Source organism: Engystomops pustulosus, chromosome 9 (genome assembly GCF_040894005.1).
Source record: "Engystomops pustulosus chromosome 9, aEngPut4.maternal, whole genome shotgun sequence".
Taxonomy (NCBI): Eukaryota; Metazoa; Chordata; class Amphibia; order Anura; family Leptodactylidae; genus Engystomops; species Engystomops pustulosus.
The window spans coordinates 96118616-96137594 of NC_092419.1; the positions used below are offsets into that span (position 1 = coordinate 96118616).

The 18979-nt window shown below is 42.9% G+C and overlaps 1 protein-coding gene across 3 annotated transcripts in view; it reads right to left on the reverse strand.

Moving 5' to 3' along the window:
• Positions 1–250: 250 nt before the first annotated feature.
• ST6GALNAC6 (ST6 N-acetylgalactosaminide alpha-2,6-sialyltransferase 6) overlaps positions 251–18979 on the reverse strand; it is a 36542-nt gene continuing 17813 nt past the window's right edge. For all 3 annotated transcript variants that reach the window (XM_072124179.1, XM_072124180.1, XM_072124181.1), the window contains exons 2-5: positions 12427–12603; positions 11820–12229; positions 7936–8043; positions 251–6884 (exon numbers count right to left, since the gene is read on the reverse strand). In XM_072124179.1, coding sequence (XP_071980280.1) covers positions 6686–6884; positions 7936–8043; positions 11820–12229; positions 12427–12603 — 894 coding nt within the window. In that variant the 3' untranslated portion in view covers positions 251–6685. The remainder of the gene's footprint in view (positions 6885–7935; positions 8044–11819; positions 12230–12426; positions 12604–18979) is intronic.

Consider the following 18979-nt stretch of genomic DNA (forward strand, 5'->3'; position numbering starts at 1 on the left):
TTATGATCTGTGCGGAGGTCATCAGTGGGGTGGCAGGTGTCACTTACCCCTTTAAGGTTAGGCCTACATTGCATCTTTGCCAGAACGCCATTTGTGGGGTCATAGATCACGGAGTTATGCTACCTTTATCGCAAGTATTGAAGGTTTATTCCGTGGTATAGCTTTTAGTGAACACATAAGTTTTGAGCCACGACGACACTGCAGGTAGACTTTGTGGAGCACCAAGTCAAAAAAACACTAACACCAAGTCTGATATTAAAATTAAATTTATTTTTTTTTATTCTGTGAAATTCAACACTTAATTTATTTTCCTTGGTTTATTTATTTATTTTTTTTATCACAGTTTTAGCCTTTTTATTCAAAAAGTGTTTCAGCGATCTACTCGTCGACATGCCACACATCCTGTAAGACGATCCGAGAATTTCTGGGACAAGATATATACGGATGGAATTTACAGCAGAAACCCTGTGTCTCCTTGTAGTCTCACTTTCCCGCAGCAGTATAATATATTCTCCGGGGTTTTATCAAAAGCACATGAAACGGCTGCACCTCACACACTTCAACGTATTTTTTATTTTTAGAAAAGTACCTCATGTACCTCCAGAGTTTTAAAAATACTGTAGTAAAATAAACTTTTGACTTTTCGATGCCCTTTGTAGCAGATAGGAAGGCTCCAGACTGAAAATACATGACTATACCTTGTATTCTATACATTTGTATCTCTGAATTCTTTATGGAACTCCATATATTTAGCACAGAGGAGAGTGACTACAAAGTGCACACCTCTCTCTCGTTGATTCAAGCGATAATGCAATACCTCTTTTCATCTGCGGGGGTGCTATAGGGAAATTTCAAACTAAATAATAATGATAATTCTTTATTTATATAGTGCACACAGATTATGCAGCGCTGCACTGAGCTCGCCAAATCAGTCCTTGTCCCCGTGGGACTCACAATCTAATCAACCTACCAGTATGTTTTGGAGTGTGGGCGGAAACCGGAGGACCCGGAGAAAACCCACTCAAACACAGAGAGAACATACAAACTCTTTGCAGATGTTGACCTGGGTGGGACTTGAACCCAGGACCCCAGTGCTGCAAGGCAGAAGTGCTACCCACTCAGCCACCATGCTGCCTTTTTTGCAAGGTTTTATTGGAAAATAAAGCTAAATTATTTTAGAGCCCAGAAGAAGGATCGCCTGTAATTCACTAATATTTAATAGACCTGTCTAAAAAAAAAAAAAAGAGGTTACCTAAAGTGGACAAGCCCTCTAACCTTGCCTAACTGCATAGAAACACCCATGGAGACGCCTCAACTATCTGCTGTCCCAATGTATCCAATCCAGCTAACTTGGCTACTATATAATCATGTGAGGCCTTCAGTGGGAATAGTCATAAAAACTGATGGGGGAGGACTTGCCCACAACAACCATTCAAATTCTTGCTTTTTGTTTTCCAGCCTGACTCAAAAATTAGAAATCTTTAATCTGATTGGATTTTGTAGGCAACAAACAAGGAAGGCGCCAGCTCACCGATCAAGGCTCCTACAGCAATCCTCTAGGTCAGTGGTGGCGAACCTATGGCACGGGTGCCAGAGGTGGCACTCAGAGCCCTCTCTATGGGCACCCGCGTCATCACCCCACTGCAGAGTTCGCCAGACAGGACTCAACGCCTCTTGCGTTCCCAGGCAGCCCATGGTCCTAGAAGGAAGCTACAATGATAACCAAAGCTTCTTCTTCTTTCTACTGTATTGGTGTCCTCAGGTGCCTATACAAGTTAAACATGTGACAGAGCAGGGAGTAATAAGTTACTGCTTAAACTGTCGCATCTGCACTTTGCGAAAAATATGTGGGTTTGGATGTAGTTTGGGCACTCGGCGTCTAAAAGGTTTGCCATCACTGCTCTAGGTGCACGGACAGAAGTGCAAGCCATACACGGAAAAACTCAAGTTTCAAGATAGCGGATTCCAGCACAGTCACGGAGGATGCAGATAGGTTTCAAGTAATCTTTATTCCAGCATAAAAAGCTTGGTCACAAAATACATGCAGCAAACGGACAGAGGTAGGCAGACCTACGCGTTTCGTCTACTCAGACTTAATCATGGTCCCATGATTAAGTCTGAATAGACGAAACGCGTAGGTCTGCCTACCTCTGTCCGTTTGCTGCAAGTATTTTGTGACCAAGCTTTTTATGCTGGGTGCAGTTTGCCTGTCTAGTGTGCAGGGGGCGCCAGATTCATGAAATGTGGCGCACTTCCTCCATGAACCTTGCACTGCCCCGACTGAGAGAGCACCAATTTTTTTTTTTCGTGCATCTTTAACATAGGGCGTGCAACACAATTCTGTCGGACTCTGCGTGATAAATGTGGCGCAAGGTCGGACTGTGCACAGGAACGCCCCTTTATGTGCAGAATTTTGTGTCTCATCGGAAATAGTGCTGCTGCGGACATGTTACAAATGCATGTGTAAGAAGTTTGCATTGAAAAGAACGTGCAAAGTCCGACAGAGAACTGGTGCAGGGGCTTTAATAAATGTGGGGCATACATCTAATATTCCGGCCTGTCCTTGAAATAGGTAATCGGGGAACCCTTACCCTTGCCAACTCCAAGGAGCTCGTATTTAATAACTGCATTGAAGGCAACTCTACAATGGAGCTGCCATCATCATAGGCCAGAGAAATGATAATGACTGAAGTATGAGCCAAAGGGTTTCTCGGTTCTAATTGCAATGGGTGGCGATAACCAAAGTCATGTAACAAATTCTCGGAACCTATGCAACCCCATTCTATTACACATTCTATGAATTTTGGTCGCAAAATCCCCAAGTGTCTCCAGCCCTATGTAACTTCTCTGGCTCCACTTCCTCCAGACCATTGCACTATGTGTGAATGTTTTTAGCAGCTCTCTACACATAAGTGTTTGACGTTTTACTTTTCTCTGCTCTTTTAATTTGACCAAATTGCTTTGTCTTCCTTCCTGAGAATCCCGCTGCCGTCTATACATATCGCCACTCTCAAGGCTAATACCTATTTGGCACAGGTTGGACGTCCTGTTTATACTTAACTTCACACGGTGACTTGGCAAAGGATTTATAATATGTAATTTTTAATAATGCAGAACAATTTTTTTTTTGGGTGTGGAGATGAAATGTGGAAAAAAATTGGAAATGTGGAAAAAAATTGTTACATTTGTTAGATGTTGCATGTAGCCTGACCCCTTTTGTAATAAATCAAATAGGATCCTAGTTATTTTTCCAGAAGGATTGAGATGGACTGGCTGCAAATGTATTCTATATAGTCATCTCGACTCTTCTCTACCGATTTGCATGGTGTGTGTGGACATGGGCTGCAGATATGATGTGCAGGGCCATATGTACTACTACTCCAATACTACAGGCAACAATTATATATTTGGCTACTTGTTGCTTCGGGCCAAAAAGAAGTGGAATAAAAAAAAAATTATTACATGAATATTATGTTATCATGGCTTCACCAAGTATGGGCAGCATTTGTTATTCTGCCTTGGAAGCTTAGTAAGTTGTCTTTATAGTAAGGTTTTTACCTTATCAATTACTTTTAACTCAATCAGGTATCTTATACACAATGCCAAACATCCATACATTGCAAAATTAGTTTTCCAGCATCACCGGAGACTATTGACCTACAGTTCATGTCCCTTGTATACTATACACCTTGTATACTATACACTTTGGTATCTAGCATTCACTGCCCTGTCATTTCTGCCTACGACCGTGACCTGTTTTAGTGTGCAGTCAGTGCAGAGAAATATATACTCCATACAAAACGGTGATGGGTCTTGCAAACTAGACAAAAAGATGAAGTGGAGGACACCTGAGCTACAACAAAATGTCTCCATATGTTGTGACGTATGGAGCTACAGCAAATTGTGCTTAGACTTATGCAGGAAATGGGAGCATCTGCATGATGCTGGGTCCCCTTAGAAATAACATGGGGGTCATGGTGGAAGGAGATGAGGAAAGGGCCAATCTACTGAATGTCGCCTTCTCAACTGTTTTTACCCAGGAAAATCCCCTGGTGGAAGACACAATGAGGAATAATGTAAATTCTTTTTATAATGTCAACAGTTTAACCCAGGAAGAGGTACGGCGCCGCCTCGCATCCACTAAGATAGATAAATCACCTGGGCCAGATGGCATACACCCCCGGGTTCTGCATGAATTATGTACGGTGATAGACAGACCGTTATTTTTAATATTTGAAGATTCACTGAGGACTGGTTATGTTCCACAGGAATGGCGCATAGCAAATGTGGTACCAATATACAAAAAAGGATCAAATAGCGATCCTGGAAACTACAGACCCGTAAGTCTAACTGCTGTGGTGGGGAAAATATTTGAGGGGTTCATTAGAGATGCTATCCTGGAGTATCTCACTGTGCACAACCTTATAACCCAGCGTCAGCATGGGTTTATGAGAGATCGGTCCTGTCAGACTAATCTGATTGGTTTCTACGAGGAGGTAAGTTCAAGACTGGATCTGGGGGACGCTGTGGATGTTGTATATCTGGACTTTTCAAAGGCATTTGACACCGTGCCACATAAAAGGTTGGTATATAAAATGAGACTGCTGGGAGTAGGAGAAAATCTGTGTATCTGGGTAAGTAATTGGCTTAGTGATAGAAAACAGAGGGTGGTCATTAATGGCACATTCTCAGATTGGGTTGATGTTACCAGTGGAGTGCCACAGGGGTCAGTATTGGGGCCACTTCTTTTTAATATTTTTATTAATGACCTTGTAGTGGGTTTACACAGTCAAGTTTCAATATTTGCAGATGATACTAAGCTGTGTAAAGTAATAAATACTGAGGTCGATAGTTTAGCATTACAGAGGGATTTGTGGAAGCTTGAGGGATGGGCAGAGAAATGGTTGATGAGGTTTAATGTAGATAAATGTAAAGTTATGCACTTGGGCCATGGAAACAAAAAGTATAATTATGTTCTAAACGGTCAATTACTTAGTAAAACTGAAGCTGAAAAGGACTTGGGCGTATTGGTGGATGGTAAACTTAATTTTAGTGACCAGAGCCAGGCGGCTGCTGCTAAAGCAAATAAAATAATGGGATGTATCAAGAGAGGAATAGATTCTCATGATAAAGACATAGTTCTGCCCTTATACAAATCCCTGGTCAGACCACACATGGAATATTGCGTACAGTTTTGGGCACCAGTATATAAAAAGGATATAGTAGAGCTGGAACGGGTGCAGAGGAGAGCAACCAGGATTATTAGGGGAATGGGGGGACTAGAATACAATGACAGATTACAAAATTTGGGATTATTCAGTTTAGAAAAAAGACGACTGAGGGGAGACCTCATTACAATGTACAAATACCTGAATGGACAGTACAAGGATCTCTCCAAAGATCTTTTTATACCTAGGCCTGTGACCAGAACAAGGGGGCATCCTCTACGCCTAGAGGAGAGGCGATTCTACCATCACCATAGACAAAGGTTCTTTACTGTAAGAGCAGTGAGACTATGGAACTCTCTGCCGCAGGAGGTTGTTATGGCGGACTCTATGTACATGTTCAAGAGAGGCCTGGATGACTTTCTGGAGAGAAAAAATATCACGGGTTATGGGGATAAAACATTTATTTAATTCTTGAAGGTTGGACTTGATGGACTTGCGTCTCCTTCCAGCCTTATATACTATGATACTATGAAAGTGATCTCTGACCCAAATGTCAATAACTTTGCTCTCTGGTCTCAAAATCTATATTCTCTTCCCAGGTACATTGTACCTATGTCTCGAGCAAGTCTAAGACCCTGGGAATCCAAGTTCAGAAAGGTGCGTAGGATATGCATGCAGTCAAAATTTAACTTATTCGATTTACGGATGTGCGCACCACCACCTACATGAACATCCAGCATCTTATGAGTGACCTGACCTAGTCCTAAGCCCCGGACTGCATGAAATATCCACATTTAGGGACGAAGAAAGCAACAACCTTGTCGCTGAAATTTACCCCTTTGCCAGCTTAAGGGGGACAGGGCTCAAAAATTCCACCCAACACAAAGGGGTCGCTTTATACATTAGTCACCCACACATAGAAATACATGATCTTTATGGGCAGGGTAAAAAAAACACAGTCCTACAGTCAGGCTGGGAATACCAACCAAGTGGCTCCTTCTTCCCGTAAAATCAGAATAATGCACACAGATCCGGAGCTGACTAGCAACCAGCACTGACTTCCATGTAACATCACATTGGACATAGAAAGTGAGCAGCAATGTAGGAATCACAAAGGACAAAAGAGGGGACCACAGACTGGTTATATACCACGTACCCTTCAAGTTATCAGAACTTGGTATTATGTACTTTCCCTATTCTCTGCAGGTTCACTACAGTGGTGTAATACTGTACAGAATAACACCCAACCCTGTCCGGGTCAACTCTACCATCATGGTAAGATACGTCAGCCGTACAGTAGGCTGTTTTCTGTAGCCCTCTGTCTACACATCTCTTCTTTTTTTGACCGTTTACTGGCAACAAAAATCACCATTTTCAGCATTTGGACATTACACTTGGTGACACGTACTGTCTTTTAGGTAATTCCTAGACCCATGTTTGTCTAAAGCTGCAGAGGACTCAATGCCACACCGGGGGAGACCAGTGAAGTGGGACAGACAAGACATAAACTCCACTATTTAGTTGTCTGGCTCTTGGAACCACTCGGGGTGTGAGAAGGAGATGTTATATACAGATGCCCAGCGGGCAAAGACTAGTTTCTCTGTGATGAAGCGATGGTGATTGCCTCTTCGTCCGCGCTCGTTCTGAATGTAAGTGGTGCACTCATCTGGACCACGGGGTTCATAGTAGTGATATGGCATTTTGTGTTGCCGGTTACTGGAAATAAAGAAAGAAATCAGTTTTAGATTGCGTTATTGTCACCTAAACAGGATCTGCCTTCACCTGGCTAATAGAAAAATGTAACTGTAAAGACTAGATTCCATGCGAAGCAGAAATGTGACCTCAAATTTATAACCCATGGTACAAGACTTGCCCCCCCCCATGCTTCCCAATTACTATTTACATCAAAAATGATCTTAAAATGTGCATTATTTTGGAGAAACCCTTACCACCTCCACCAACATTTTGCATACTTGAAAAGGTGTCACTCCCCTAGCTTAAAGGGAACCTGCCACCAGCGGCGCTGAAGAGAATTCCTGAGGAATTCCATACACACAACACAGCCAGCGTCTCCCTCAAGCCCTTCGTTCCCCCCTATCTCAGGATTTCTCTTCAGCAAGTCACACACAGACAACTTCTCTCTTAACTCCCTCATTCCTGAGGGGGCGGGGTTGCTTGACTGTATGCTAGATCCTCCCCCTCTGTGACTGGATCTTTAGTAATAGGAGGCTTCAATAAAAGTCTTTTTTTAACCCATGGTTAGAGCCATCAGTGAAAGGAGAACATACTAACCATAAATGGACTCCATAAAATACATGGAGCAGTTATTATAGCAGTGGGTAGCTGATGTGACCCCTACTCCCCCCCCCCTATAATACCCCTAATGTTTGCTCATCAATTAGTCACCCTGGCTAGCAAATCAATGCCTGAATAATAGAAGGGCCCCCAAAGGTTATGACCTCCTTTCCAAAAAAATATTTAAAAAAATTAATAGTAAGTTGTTCCTCAAAATCGTACCGAATAAAATTACAGCCTGCCTCACAAAACACAAGCCCCCCCAACAACCTGAAATGGAAAATGTAATAGTTTTTTACTCCACAAAATTCAAAGTCCTTTTACTGGGCGGCATAAGTTAACACGTTACCCCTAAGTATTGCTATTAAATATAAATTTTAAATGTAAAAAATTAAATCATGTGTTATACAGCAAAAACCAATCCCTAATGAACAAGAAGATTAGTCAGAAGGTAGTGTGCAAGCCTCCTTACCTGCAGTAGTCGGGGGGCACCATTCCGTATACGTGGACTTTGTTACACAACTCCACGGCAATGACCATGGTAAACCAACCAGTGCTGAGCCATGAATGGGACTTCTGCCTGTGGATAACAACACATTCATTGTCACAAAAAAAACAATCCGTTATATAGGCGCACTCCTGTGGACCACAATACAGGCAATCCCCGGGTTACATACAAGTTAGGGTCCGTAGGTTTGTTCTTAAGTTGAATTTGTATGTAAGTTGGAACTGTATATTTTATAGTTGTAACCCCAGCCAAATTTTTTTGGTTTCTGTGACAATTGGATTTTAAAAATGTTGGATTGTCATAAGAACCAGGATTAACACTAACGCTTCATTACAGACACCTGTGATAACTGTTATAGCTGTTTATTGTAATCTAGGGCTAAAGTACAGTAAACTGCTAACATCCAGAGGTCCGTTGGTAACTAGGGGTCGTCTGTAAGTCAGGTGTTCTTAAGTAGGGGACCGCCTGTAGTGTTATAGGATTGAAGAAACGCTGTGGGCGAGATAATGGAGCACTTGAGCTGTACTGTGCACTTCAAACCTATTTTGTAGAGTTATTGTAGATTTCTATAGCAACACTCGCCAGCATTACGCAGTGTATATAAGCCACACGCAATGTGTAAAAGGCAGGTACTCTATAGAAGGTCAAGCAATAACCGGAGCAAATGCAATCGGAGAAATCCAATATCTTAAAAAAAAACCCTGAAATAACAACATTTTATCGATAAAACCTTTTTTTTTTCAATAAATTTTATTGAGTTTTCAAAATATAACAAGATATTGACATGACAAATTTACAGCCCAATGGGCCACCGTACATTTATAACAAATCTTGAAAGCTAACATTGCAGAGCTTACATCTAGGATTAGGAAATAAGTACCGATCAAATAATTTTATACATTGCCTCCAGTTTTTAGGCTGCAGTCCTGAGGCTTTCATTACTTTTGTGTTGTCATATTTTAGGTTTAGTGTTTTGAAATATGAACAGATTATATTTGTTTTATACATTGCTTTCACTTTTTAAGATGCAGGTTTTTTTTATTGTATATTGTTAAAGGATCCTAATTTATTGGAAAATGTGTTCAGGTTTCACTGCGTTCAGATTTTAGGCTGCAGTTTGATTGTTTAAGTCTTTTTTTTTTTTTTTATTAGGCTTAGAATTTTTGGATGTGAATAAATACATTGCCTTCAAGTTTTGACCTTTTATATGTTCTTCCTATATATTTTGTACACTTTAGCTGCGGTTTAGTCATTTACACAATACAGGCGGTCCCCTACTTAAGGACCCCCGACTTAGAGACTACCCATAGTTAAAGACGGACCCCTCTTCCCGCTGTGACCTCTGGTGAAGCTCTCTGGATGCTTAACTATAGTCCCAGACTGCACTGATCAGCTGTAAGGTGTCTGTAATGAAGCTTTATTCATAATCCTTGGTCCAATTACAGCAAAAAATTTTGAAATTCCAATTGTCACTGGGGCAAAAATTTATTTTTTTGTCCGGATCCACCATAAAATATTCAGTTTCGACTTACACACAAATTCAACTTAAGAACAAACCTACAAACCCTATCTTGTATGTAACCAGGGGACTGCCTGTATATATACTGTACTCCTTTTAAGAGAACCTTTCGCCAGTTAATAATATTTGCCTCTATACCCCATTACGGATCCTGGCTACATTGGTATTTTTTGGCTAACCCACCATTCCTGAGCATTCAGTGCGGTTGGCTTTGGCAACAAATATGCTAATATAGTGTCACGTGGGTGGTACAGGCTTGCTCCTAGGACCACCCACCTGACAAAATCACTTAACGGGGGTAGGAAATAAGCAGAACCGATTGCGTGGGAATAATGGTGCCTAGAGGAAAAATTTGAACTGCAGTTTTATACATTTTTGATGTTGATTTAAAGTGGTATTGGTTCTCCTTGCAGAGAATAGCAAAAAGTTGGAAGCCAATCTGTATAGAATACGCAGACACTATACAATACCCAGTGGCATAACTAGAAGCTAATGGGCCCCAGTGCAAAGTCGGTGCCAGGCCCCCGACTATAATGTATGGTTTATAGTAATAATCTTCTCATATGGGAAAGTGACACCATAAGGGCCCCCTAAACCTCTTGGGCCCAGGTGCAATCGCAACCTCTGCACCCCCTAAAGTTACGCCCCTGGGAGTACCTCCGATTTACACACTGCCTGTAACAGATGCATAACAGAATAATGTCTCCTTAAAATGAAACCATTATATGCAAATAAATCAAAGCTGTATTTGCCTGATCCTCATTGCTCCTTTAAATGCTCCGTACACCTGCAGTGTTGCTTTACAGCACTCGCTGAAAACCGGCAGGTTACGGATGAAATCAATGGATGCCTGGTGTGTACCAGAACAAAGATCGGCTTGTTGCAGCCTCTTGATCTGGAATATTACAGAGGGGTTTCACGCTATCAACTACTTATTCTACAGTATTACCCCTATTTATTATCCCTTTGAGAGGCAGAGATTGTAGAGTGATATGGCCATGAACATAAACTCAAAATGGCGCTCCAATCTTTCATGATTATAAACAGCAATAAGATCATGAGATGAAAAGCACATAAGCAAATTTAAAATCCACTGCAATGTTTTAAATAGTGATGCCACCGAACAGGGATAATACACAGAGTGATGTCACAGTACAAGGAAAATGTATAAAGTGATGTCACGGTACAGGGATAGACACACTGTGATGTCACTGTACAGGGATAGACACACTGTGATGTCACAGTACAGGCGTAGACACACTGTGACGTCACAGTACAGAGATAATACACACAGTGATGTCACAGTACAGGCGTAGACACACTGTGACGTCACAGTACAGAGATAATACACACTGTGATGTCACAGTACAGGGATAGACACACTGTGACGTCACAGTACAGGGATAATAGACACAGTGATGTCACAGTACAGGGATAATACACACAGTGATGTCACAGTACAGAGATAATACACACAGTGATGTCACAGTACAGGGATAATGCACACAGTGATGTCACAGTACAGGGATAATACACACAGTGATGTCACAGTACAGAGATAATACACACTGTGATGTCACAGTACAGGGATAGACACACTGTGACGTCACAGTACGGGGATAGACACACTGTGACGTCACAGTACGGGGATAGACACACTGTGACGTCACTGTACGGGGATAGACACACTGTGACGTCACTGTATGGGGATAGACACACTGTGAAGTCACAGTACAGGGATAGACACGCTGTGACGTCACAGTACAGGGATAGACACGCTGTGACGTCACAGTACAGGGATAGACACGCTGTGACCTCACAGTACAGGGATAGACACGCTGTGACCTCACAGTACAGGGATAGACACGCTGTGACCTCACAGTACAGGGATAGACACGCTGTGACCTCACAGTACAGGGATAATAGATAGACTTCACAATAGTAAAATAATGCTCACAGTGATGTCACAGTACAGTGATTATTGGTAGAATGATGTCACAATACTGAGATAATATAACAATGAATCTGTAAAGAAAAAAAGAATCGTAACTGAACTAAGCCGTCACTGACCAGGCAAAAGTAGGGGTGCAGACCTGTGGCTTAGTATTCGGAAACACAGAACAACTCCACAGAGTGATCCCACAAGGAGATTATGATAACTGTGTACAGTATTGGTTACAAAACATGGCAGCTTCCGTTTCTCCTAATCCTGTTACTTTATTCAGCCACGGGATAGGGGATGACCATTAATCTTGGACCACCCTCTTAAGAAGGGAGAGAGGAGTTGGGGTGTAAGTGTTTGAATTAGAACTGTTAGAATTTTTCTTACCTGTCTCTTCCTGTTTCTGTCCGAAAAAGGTCATCAAATCGCGCCATGTTCCGAGGAGACAAAACAAAAGCTGACACACTGGGGAAAGCCGAGCTGGCTCTCTGAATGATGTGGTACAGATTAGTTTTACTGTTCTGCTGCATCTTGATCGCAGGTCCCCAGAATATGAGGGTCTGGCCTGGTGCACGGCTCAAGAATTCTTGAGGTCTCCGCAGTACTCGGTACACGCTGGAGTGGGCGACCACCCTGAAGGTTGTCTTATTACCCACATCTTTTTCATAGCTGGTGATAGGGGCATCATTCATGCGGATGACACACTCAGACTGATCAATCGTATGGCCTAGACCAGTGTGGAGGAGGTGACTTGAGCTGGTGACCAGGACACAACTGTTGCATTTGTTGTGAAAAGTCTACAAAAAGACCAGAAGAAAGAGGACGTGAGACTAAGAATAATTTTTGGACCAAATTCATGCATTCCTGATAGTCTAAAAGATTGCAAATCCACAACTTTATCCCATGGATAGACTTCTCTAGAATAAAGAACCACTTGAAGTCTCTTCCAAAAAGATCCAACATCCCTTTGTGTACTGAGCATAGTACATCTTACCTTGTTTCCAGTCACACCAATGTAGCCGTCTTGTAGCCCCCATTTTCTAATATTGGGTGGGTTTTGATGTTTGATTTTCAGATCCTTGTAGTTGAATGGCTCCTCATTGTTGTTAGAGCTCAGAATAATGAGGAAGGTCACAAGGGCGAAGATCAGTAGTAGGGCTGCCGTACGACCCTGTGGAGAATAGACAAAAAAATCTGAGTTACTAGATTTTGGAATGGAGACACCATGACAAAGGATCGGTCTGGATTTGTTCGATTTGGCTTGATGTTTTAATAGAGGGGAACTAAGGGCAATTACACAGATCTAGGCTGGTTTATCTCTAGAAATTGGATTTCGGCTTTCACTGACAGATGGTTTACAAGGATCCTTAGACAATAGATTATCTGTTCATCAAAATGTTTTGCCAATGGCAATACAAGAAGAAGGTTTTTATGGTTGACTCCATGGCAACTTTGGAGGACAACCTTAGGTGCTATCTGAACATGGCTATCTCCCTATAGGAATGTTTGATTCCCATAATATCCACTGGGATGCCTGGTAGTGGTTGTTTTACATGACAATAAACCTCTGGACAATGAAGCAGCTATAATATTTGTTGTCTTAAAGGAGCCAGATGGTGAGGCTAAAGATTACTCATTCAACAGCAGAAATCCCCTGGGGATCAGTTTTAATTACAGGCAGAGGATGTGGACGTCCCTTTAACCTGGGGGCTGCTACAGAGGAAATACAGTATTATACAGCAACCATGCAGATGAACTGAGGGTAAAGATTGGAGACATAACTTATAGTCATCCCCTCCCCAGACTGGGAGCAATAGTAATTTAAGGCACAACCCACCGGTGGGAAACAGATGGCGGGTGTACAGTCCCTTACAGAATAAAATTGCTGTAATGTCAGCTGGGAGATCCCATAGATTACATTAGTCAATGGTGTCCATTGGGCATCAGTGTTGTCTATCGTGACTAATCCACGGGTACAGAGACAAAATCAGGTTTTGTAAAGCAGCTGAATAGCGATTCCGGTGTAGCATGGTCAATCGAGAATTTATGGTGGGGACCAATGAAATGCCATCAAGTATTTTGATGATGGACAGGCACAGTGGTGTAACTAGGAAAGGCAGGGCCCCATAGCAGACTTCTGAATGGGGCCCTCCTTCCCCCTTAAAAAATATACATATTTATATACTCACAAATATGTCATACACATATTGGGGGTCATTTACTAAGGGCCCGATTCGCGTTTTCCCGACGTGTTACCCGAATATTTCCGATTTGCGCCGCTTGTACATGAATTGCCCCGGGTTTTTGGCGCACGCGATCGGATTGTGGCGCATCGGGGCCGGCATGCGCGCGACAGAAATGGGGGGGGGGCGTGGCCGAACGAAAACCCGACGTATTCGGAAAAACCGCCGCATTTAAAAACCGAAAATGTGTCGCTTGGGGAGCGCTCACCTTCACCTTCTATGGCAGTGGTGGCGAACCTATGGCACGGGTGCCAGAGGTGGCACATGGAGCCCTGTCTGTGGGCACTCAGGCCATCACCAAAGAGAACACAAGGGATCTTCATGGATTCCCAGGAGGCCCAGGATTTTTTGTGCTCAGTGCTATCCCGAGACTACAGGAGGAATGGGAAGGGGTGGATAGATCTGGAATATTATTGAAGCTTCAGCTCCAGGCCCAAAAATTCTTCGTATTCAGGGGAACCTGAATTTGTCACTTTCTTTTGTACTGTGTTGGTGTTCTTAGGATACTGATACGATTGAAAGCTATAACGGCAAGAAGTTACTGTTTAAATAACTTTGGGATAAATAAGTGGATTTTGGTTGTAGTGTGGGCACTCCGTGCCTAAAAGGTTCGCCATCAGTGTTCTATGGGATGGTGCATTCCGGGGCGTTAAGATTATTTTCGCCGCTGCAGCGCCACCTGGTGGACGGCGGAGGAACTACCATCTTAAATCCCAGCCGGACCCGAATCCTGTGCAGAGAACGCGCCGCTGGATCGCGAATGGGCCGGGTAAGTAAATGTGCCCCATTATGTTGTGCAATGTGCAGCATAATATGTATATAATGGGGTACATCCTCTATTCTTTAGTTTGTCAGGTTGGATGATAGAGCACCCTGACACTGTGGGCCCCATAGCAGCTGCTATGGCTGCTACCACTGTAGTTACGCCCCTGGACAGGCAAAAATAAGGGGGACCCAAGCAAGTGGCCACCCTGACCCTTCCTCTATAACAGTGGAGGCAAACCTATGGCATGGGTGCCATAGGTGGCAGTCAGAGCCATCTCTATGGGCACCCAAGCCATCACCCCTGCGCAAAGTTTGCCAAACAGGACTCAAGGCCTCTTGCAGTCCTAGGAAGCCCAAGACCCTAGAACCAAGCTACAATGATAATCCGAACGTCTCCTCCTTTCTACTGTATTGGTGTCCTCAGGTGCCTATACGATTTAAACCTGTGACAGAGCATGGAGTCATAAGTTACTGACACTTTGTAAAAAAATATGTGGGTTTTGGTTGTAGTTTGGGCACTCGGTGTCTAGAAGGTTTGCCATGTCTTCTCCATAAAATCCAGATTTTTTTTTTCTGTTTTGTGCAACCCCTGGTCATGTCTATAAATTACACAACCTTTCTAATCTTCACTAATGGACGCTTTTAGCTCTGATATTCCCCAGTGAGTATTCACAGTGACCAACATAGTATATGACGGCTATAGGGACCCATAAACACACACTATGCCGTCATAGAAGTGACTCTTATCCGTACGATTGGCCAAATTTGAAGGTTAGTCTTCTTCTGCCCTATAGCTTTGTTATTACATTTCTCTGTTTGTTGTCATGCGGTATTATTTATTTCCTAATAATCCTCCCCCCCCCCCCCCAGCCATTGTATACATCACAATGAGTAGCGGCAGGGGGCCATCAGAGCCATTACAGTCTACTTGACTCAGCTTGGCTTCTAAGGTCAGTCTTTGTCGGATATAATGGCCGCTGCATATTATGGTTTGAATGAAAACCTACAGCACAGTAGTTATTTTATTAAATATATTTTTCTGGATCTAGAAAAAAAAAAGGGTCTGGTTTAGAAAACAGCACCCCGTCTGTCCAGAGGCTGTGTCTGGTATTGCAATTGTGATTGAGTCGCAGGAATGGGGACGAGGGGCAGTGCCAGGAAGAACCCATGCACGGATGTGGTGCTGTTTCTTACCTAAACAAAATCCATAATATAATAATATAAAAAGTCCCTGATGCAATTCAGTCCCTGTCCTGACTCTACAGGAAGTTGTTGAGAATGTATGTGTAGCCACAGAGATGATCCGCCTCTAGCAGTGATTGGCTGAACAGATTTTGCTAGTTGTTTCCTGCTGGATTGGGATCGGGACAGGAAGTGGGGCCTGGATCAATGGTTCATTGAAGTCAGTACAAGCAGTCCCCGGCTTCCATACATAATAGGTTCTTTAGGTTTGTTCTTAAGTTGAATTTGCATGCAAGTCAGAACTATATATTTAAGAATCGTAGCTACAGGCAAATTTTTGGATTGGATTTTAAAATGTTGTGCTTTTCAGGGAAAAATGATTATCAATAAAGCTTCATTACAGACACATTGGGGCACATTTACTAAGGGTCCGCACACCGCATTTTGGCCGGGTTTCCCAACTTTTTCCATTTTTCCATAACTGTTTTTTTTTGTAGCACGTGGTCAGGTTTTGGCGCAATTGCGGGGACTTGCATGCGACACAAATTAGGTGGGCGCGCCGTCGGACGATCCGACGGATTCAGACAACGCACTGGATTTAACATGTCAAATTGTGTCGCAAGACAAGCACTTACAAGCACCGGGAGCAAGAAGGTGAACTCTTAGTGAATCGCGGCAGCTCCGAATCCTCGTCGGACAACGCACCTCGGTGATCACGACGGGACGGGTAAGTAAATTTGCCCCATAACATCTGATCATTGTAACCTGGAACTAAAGTAAAGCCCCCCCCCACCCTTAAGAAAATCTACTAATTCTTCATTCTTCATAAGTAATTAGTAATAAAGAGATCCCAAGTGAAATATCTTGCAGACGCCTACTTCCACCCAGTCGGCCACACATTCCCCATAGGCCCACAGGTTATCCTACCCCTACTTACCCTTTCCTACCCCAATCCCGCAATGCAGCCATCCATCCCCACCTCTCATTATAACACTTTTCTTATTGTATCGCAAGAGCCCCATACTGCGCCAGCACAAGCTGAATGTGTTTCTATGGTAACAAAATCGGAAGGCTTGAAATCTGCATCTCCCCCCCCCCCCCTTTCCCAAAGCAGACGAGAGGGAGGGTGGGAGAGTAATGGAGATGAAGCAAGTGGGAGAGCGAGAGAAATGCTGAGGATCTAGTTTGTATAATACAGAGTTGCGTCTGATTCCAAGATGAGAGGTTTTGGTGGAAGGAGGGGAGGGGGGGGGGGATAGTTTCTTTTTTCCTTTCAGAATTAATGAGCAAGCAAACCCACATTAGAGGTAAGAGAAAACAAAGCAGAGGTAAATCAATAGCCTCTATGCTGACAAGCCATATGTGACAGCCGCTAGTATTAATTATGTTTTCAGCCCTAGTAAGTGGGAGTAATATAGTGCATCGGTGGAGGAGGTGGGGGTTATAGGGTTAAATCCACTTTTATGCCGCCCAACATTACCTACTATAAAAATTATTTATAAAAATAGGTAAATCTCAAGCACTTTCTAATAAATACAGCAGCTGATGGAAGCACCATATGGCGGCACAAAGAGTACCTGCCGGTCCATAATACCAACCCATAGGGACTCAGTGCTGCCGTAACAATCTGTGTACATCCCAGCCTTGTGTGCAGGAGCTTATCTGTCATCTAGGGAAACAAAAATGGGTATTCTGTGTATCCTTTATGAAATGTAAAAAATTCTGAAATTCACCATGCCGTCCCACTGTTATATCTTTTTATACAAAAAAAAACACCTTTGAACACCTCCTTGTGCATCAGATCAATGATTTTCCTGGACACAGGACCATCAATTACAATAAAGGGGACCTTCTAAGGTAGGGAGAGCTTGAATTCAGTGTTAAATTCTCCGTCTCCTTGAACCAATTTACATGAACAATGTTGATTTTGTGAATGATGCCACCAAACTGGGCAATGAAAGAAACATCTAGAAGCTGTTCAGCTGCTTGACAACACTGCTAGTGGTTTATTTTGCCGATTTCTGATGACAGGTTCCCTTTAAATCTCAAATTTCATTCTACGTTAAAGTCGTCTGTGCTCTGCAATCAATCCCATGATGCCTCAGCACAGCAGCTCATATACAGTTTAATTAATCTGCCTGATGTTACCAGTATAACAGAATAACTATCATTTTCTCTTTATTGACCTTTGTAATCTAAAATACATCAGTATACAGGAAGGAAGACTAAGCTGTAATCTTCTTGCTTATAAAGTGTGACTAGAACTTTTCCAAGCAACTGCAGTAGGGATTTGGAGAGGCAATGGTACAGTCCATCCAGTCTTGGAGACAACAGGATGTGTCTTTCCCAGATGTAACATGATTCAATAGAATAGAACAATATCACGAATTTGATATTTTTGCATTAAAAAAATTTTTATAGGAAAAAAAAAAATCCCATAATGTGCCGGCATACCGGATATGACTGGATGTGGCCTGTCCCCCACGCGCCGTGGCAGGCCGCCTCCACAAATATCTGACTTCACGTTTTCACGCTGTTCTGAAAGACTCGCTCTGTCTAGAAGAAATCTGCTTCATACTGTGTCTTCAGACGCTCCAGCCTCTACTCTGCGCATATCAGCGGGCGCCGAGCTGACTAATGATATCTCCACTGCCCATTCATGAGAAAAATTCTTGTTAGTCATTTCAAACGACTGTAGCAAGCGAGCGGAAAAAGCTGGGCAAATATCTCTGTTCAATTTTTCTAAACTCGATCATTCAAAGCCGCGTAAGACCAAAAGTGAAAAATTAGAAAAAATATATTGTGCCCATATGTGAGGCATACTAATCCGCTGAGAGCAAAAATCGACGACATCTAATACACATAAGATGGTCAATGGACGATCCCAAATTTGGTGGACTTGGCCAAGTCTGTGGGGCAGATTTACTTACCCGGTCCATTCGCGATCCAGCGGCGGGTTCTCCGACGCTGAATCGGGTCTTCTGGCGATTCACTAAGGTAGTGCGCCCGATGTCCACCAGGTGTCGCTGCTGCGCTCAAGTCCGTCGGAGTTCACTAGAGTTCACCAAGCTAGCCTGGGTGCAGGTAAGTGCGTGTCAAGCGACACATTTTATTTTTTAAATAAGGCGGTTTTTCCGAATCCGCCGGTTTTTCATATGGCCACGCCCCCGATTTCCGTCATATCTCACTGTATGCTCATATGGTGGGATACGTTGTGCTTCTCCTCCCCCCAGAAAGTGGGAGAAGGAGTGAACATCAGTAGATGCCATTGATTGTTAGGAATATCTGTTAAGTCATAGTTGCACTTTTTTTTACCAAAAAATACTGTGCGCAGCTCCATTAAAACCTGCCAAGATC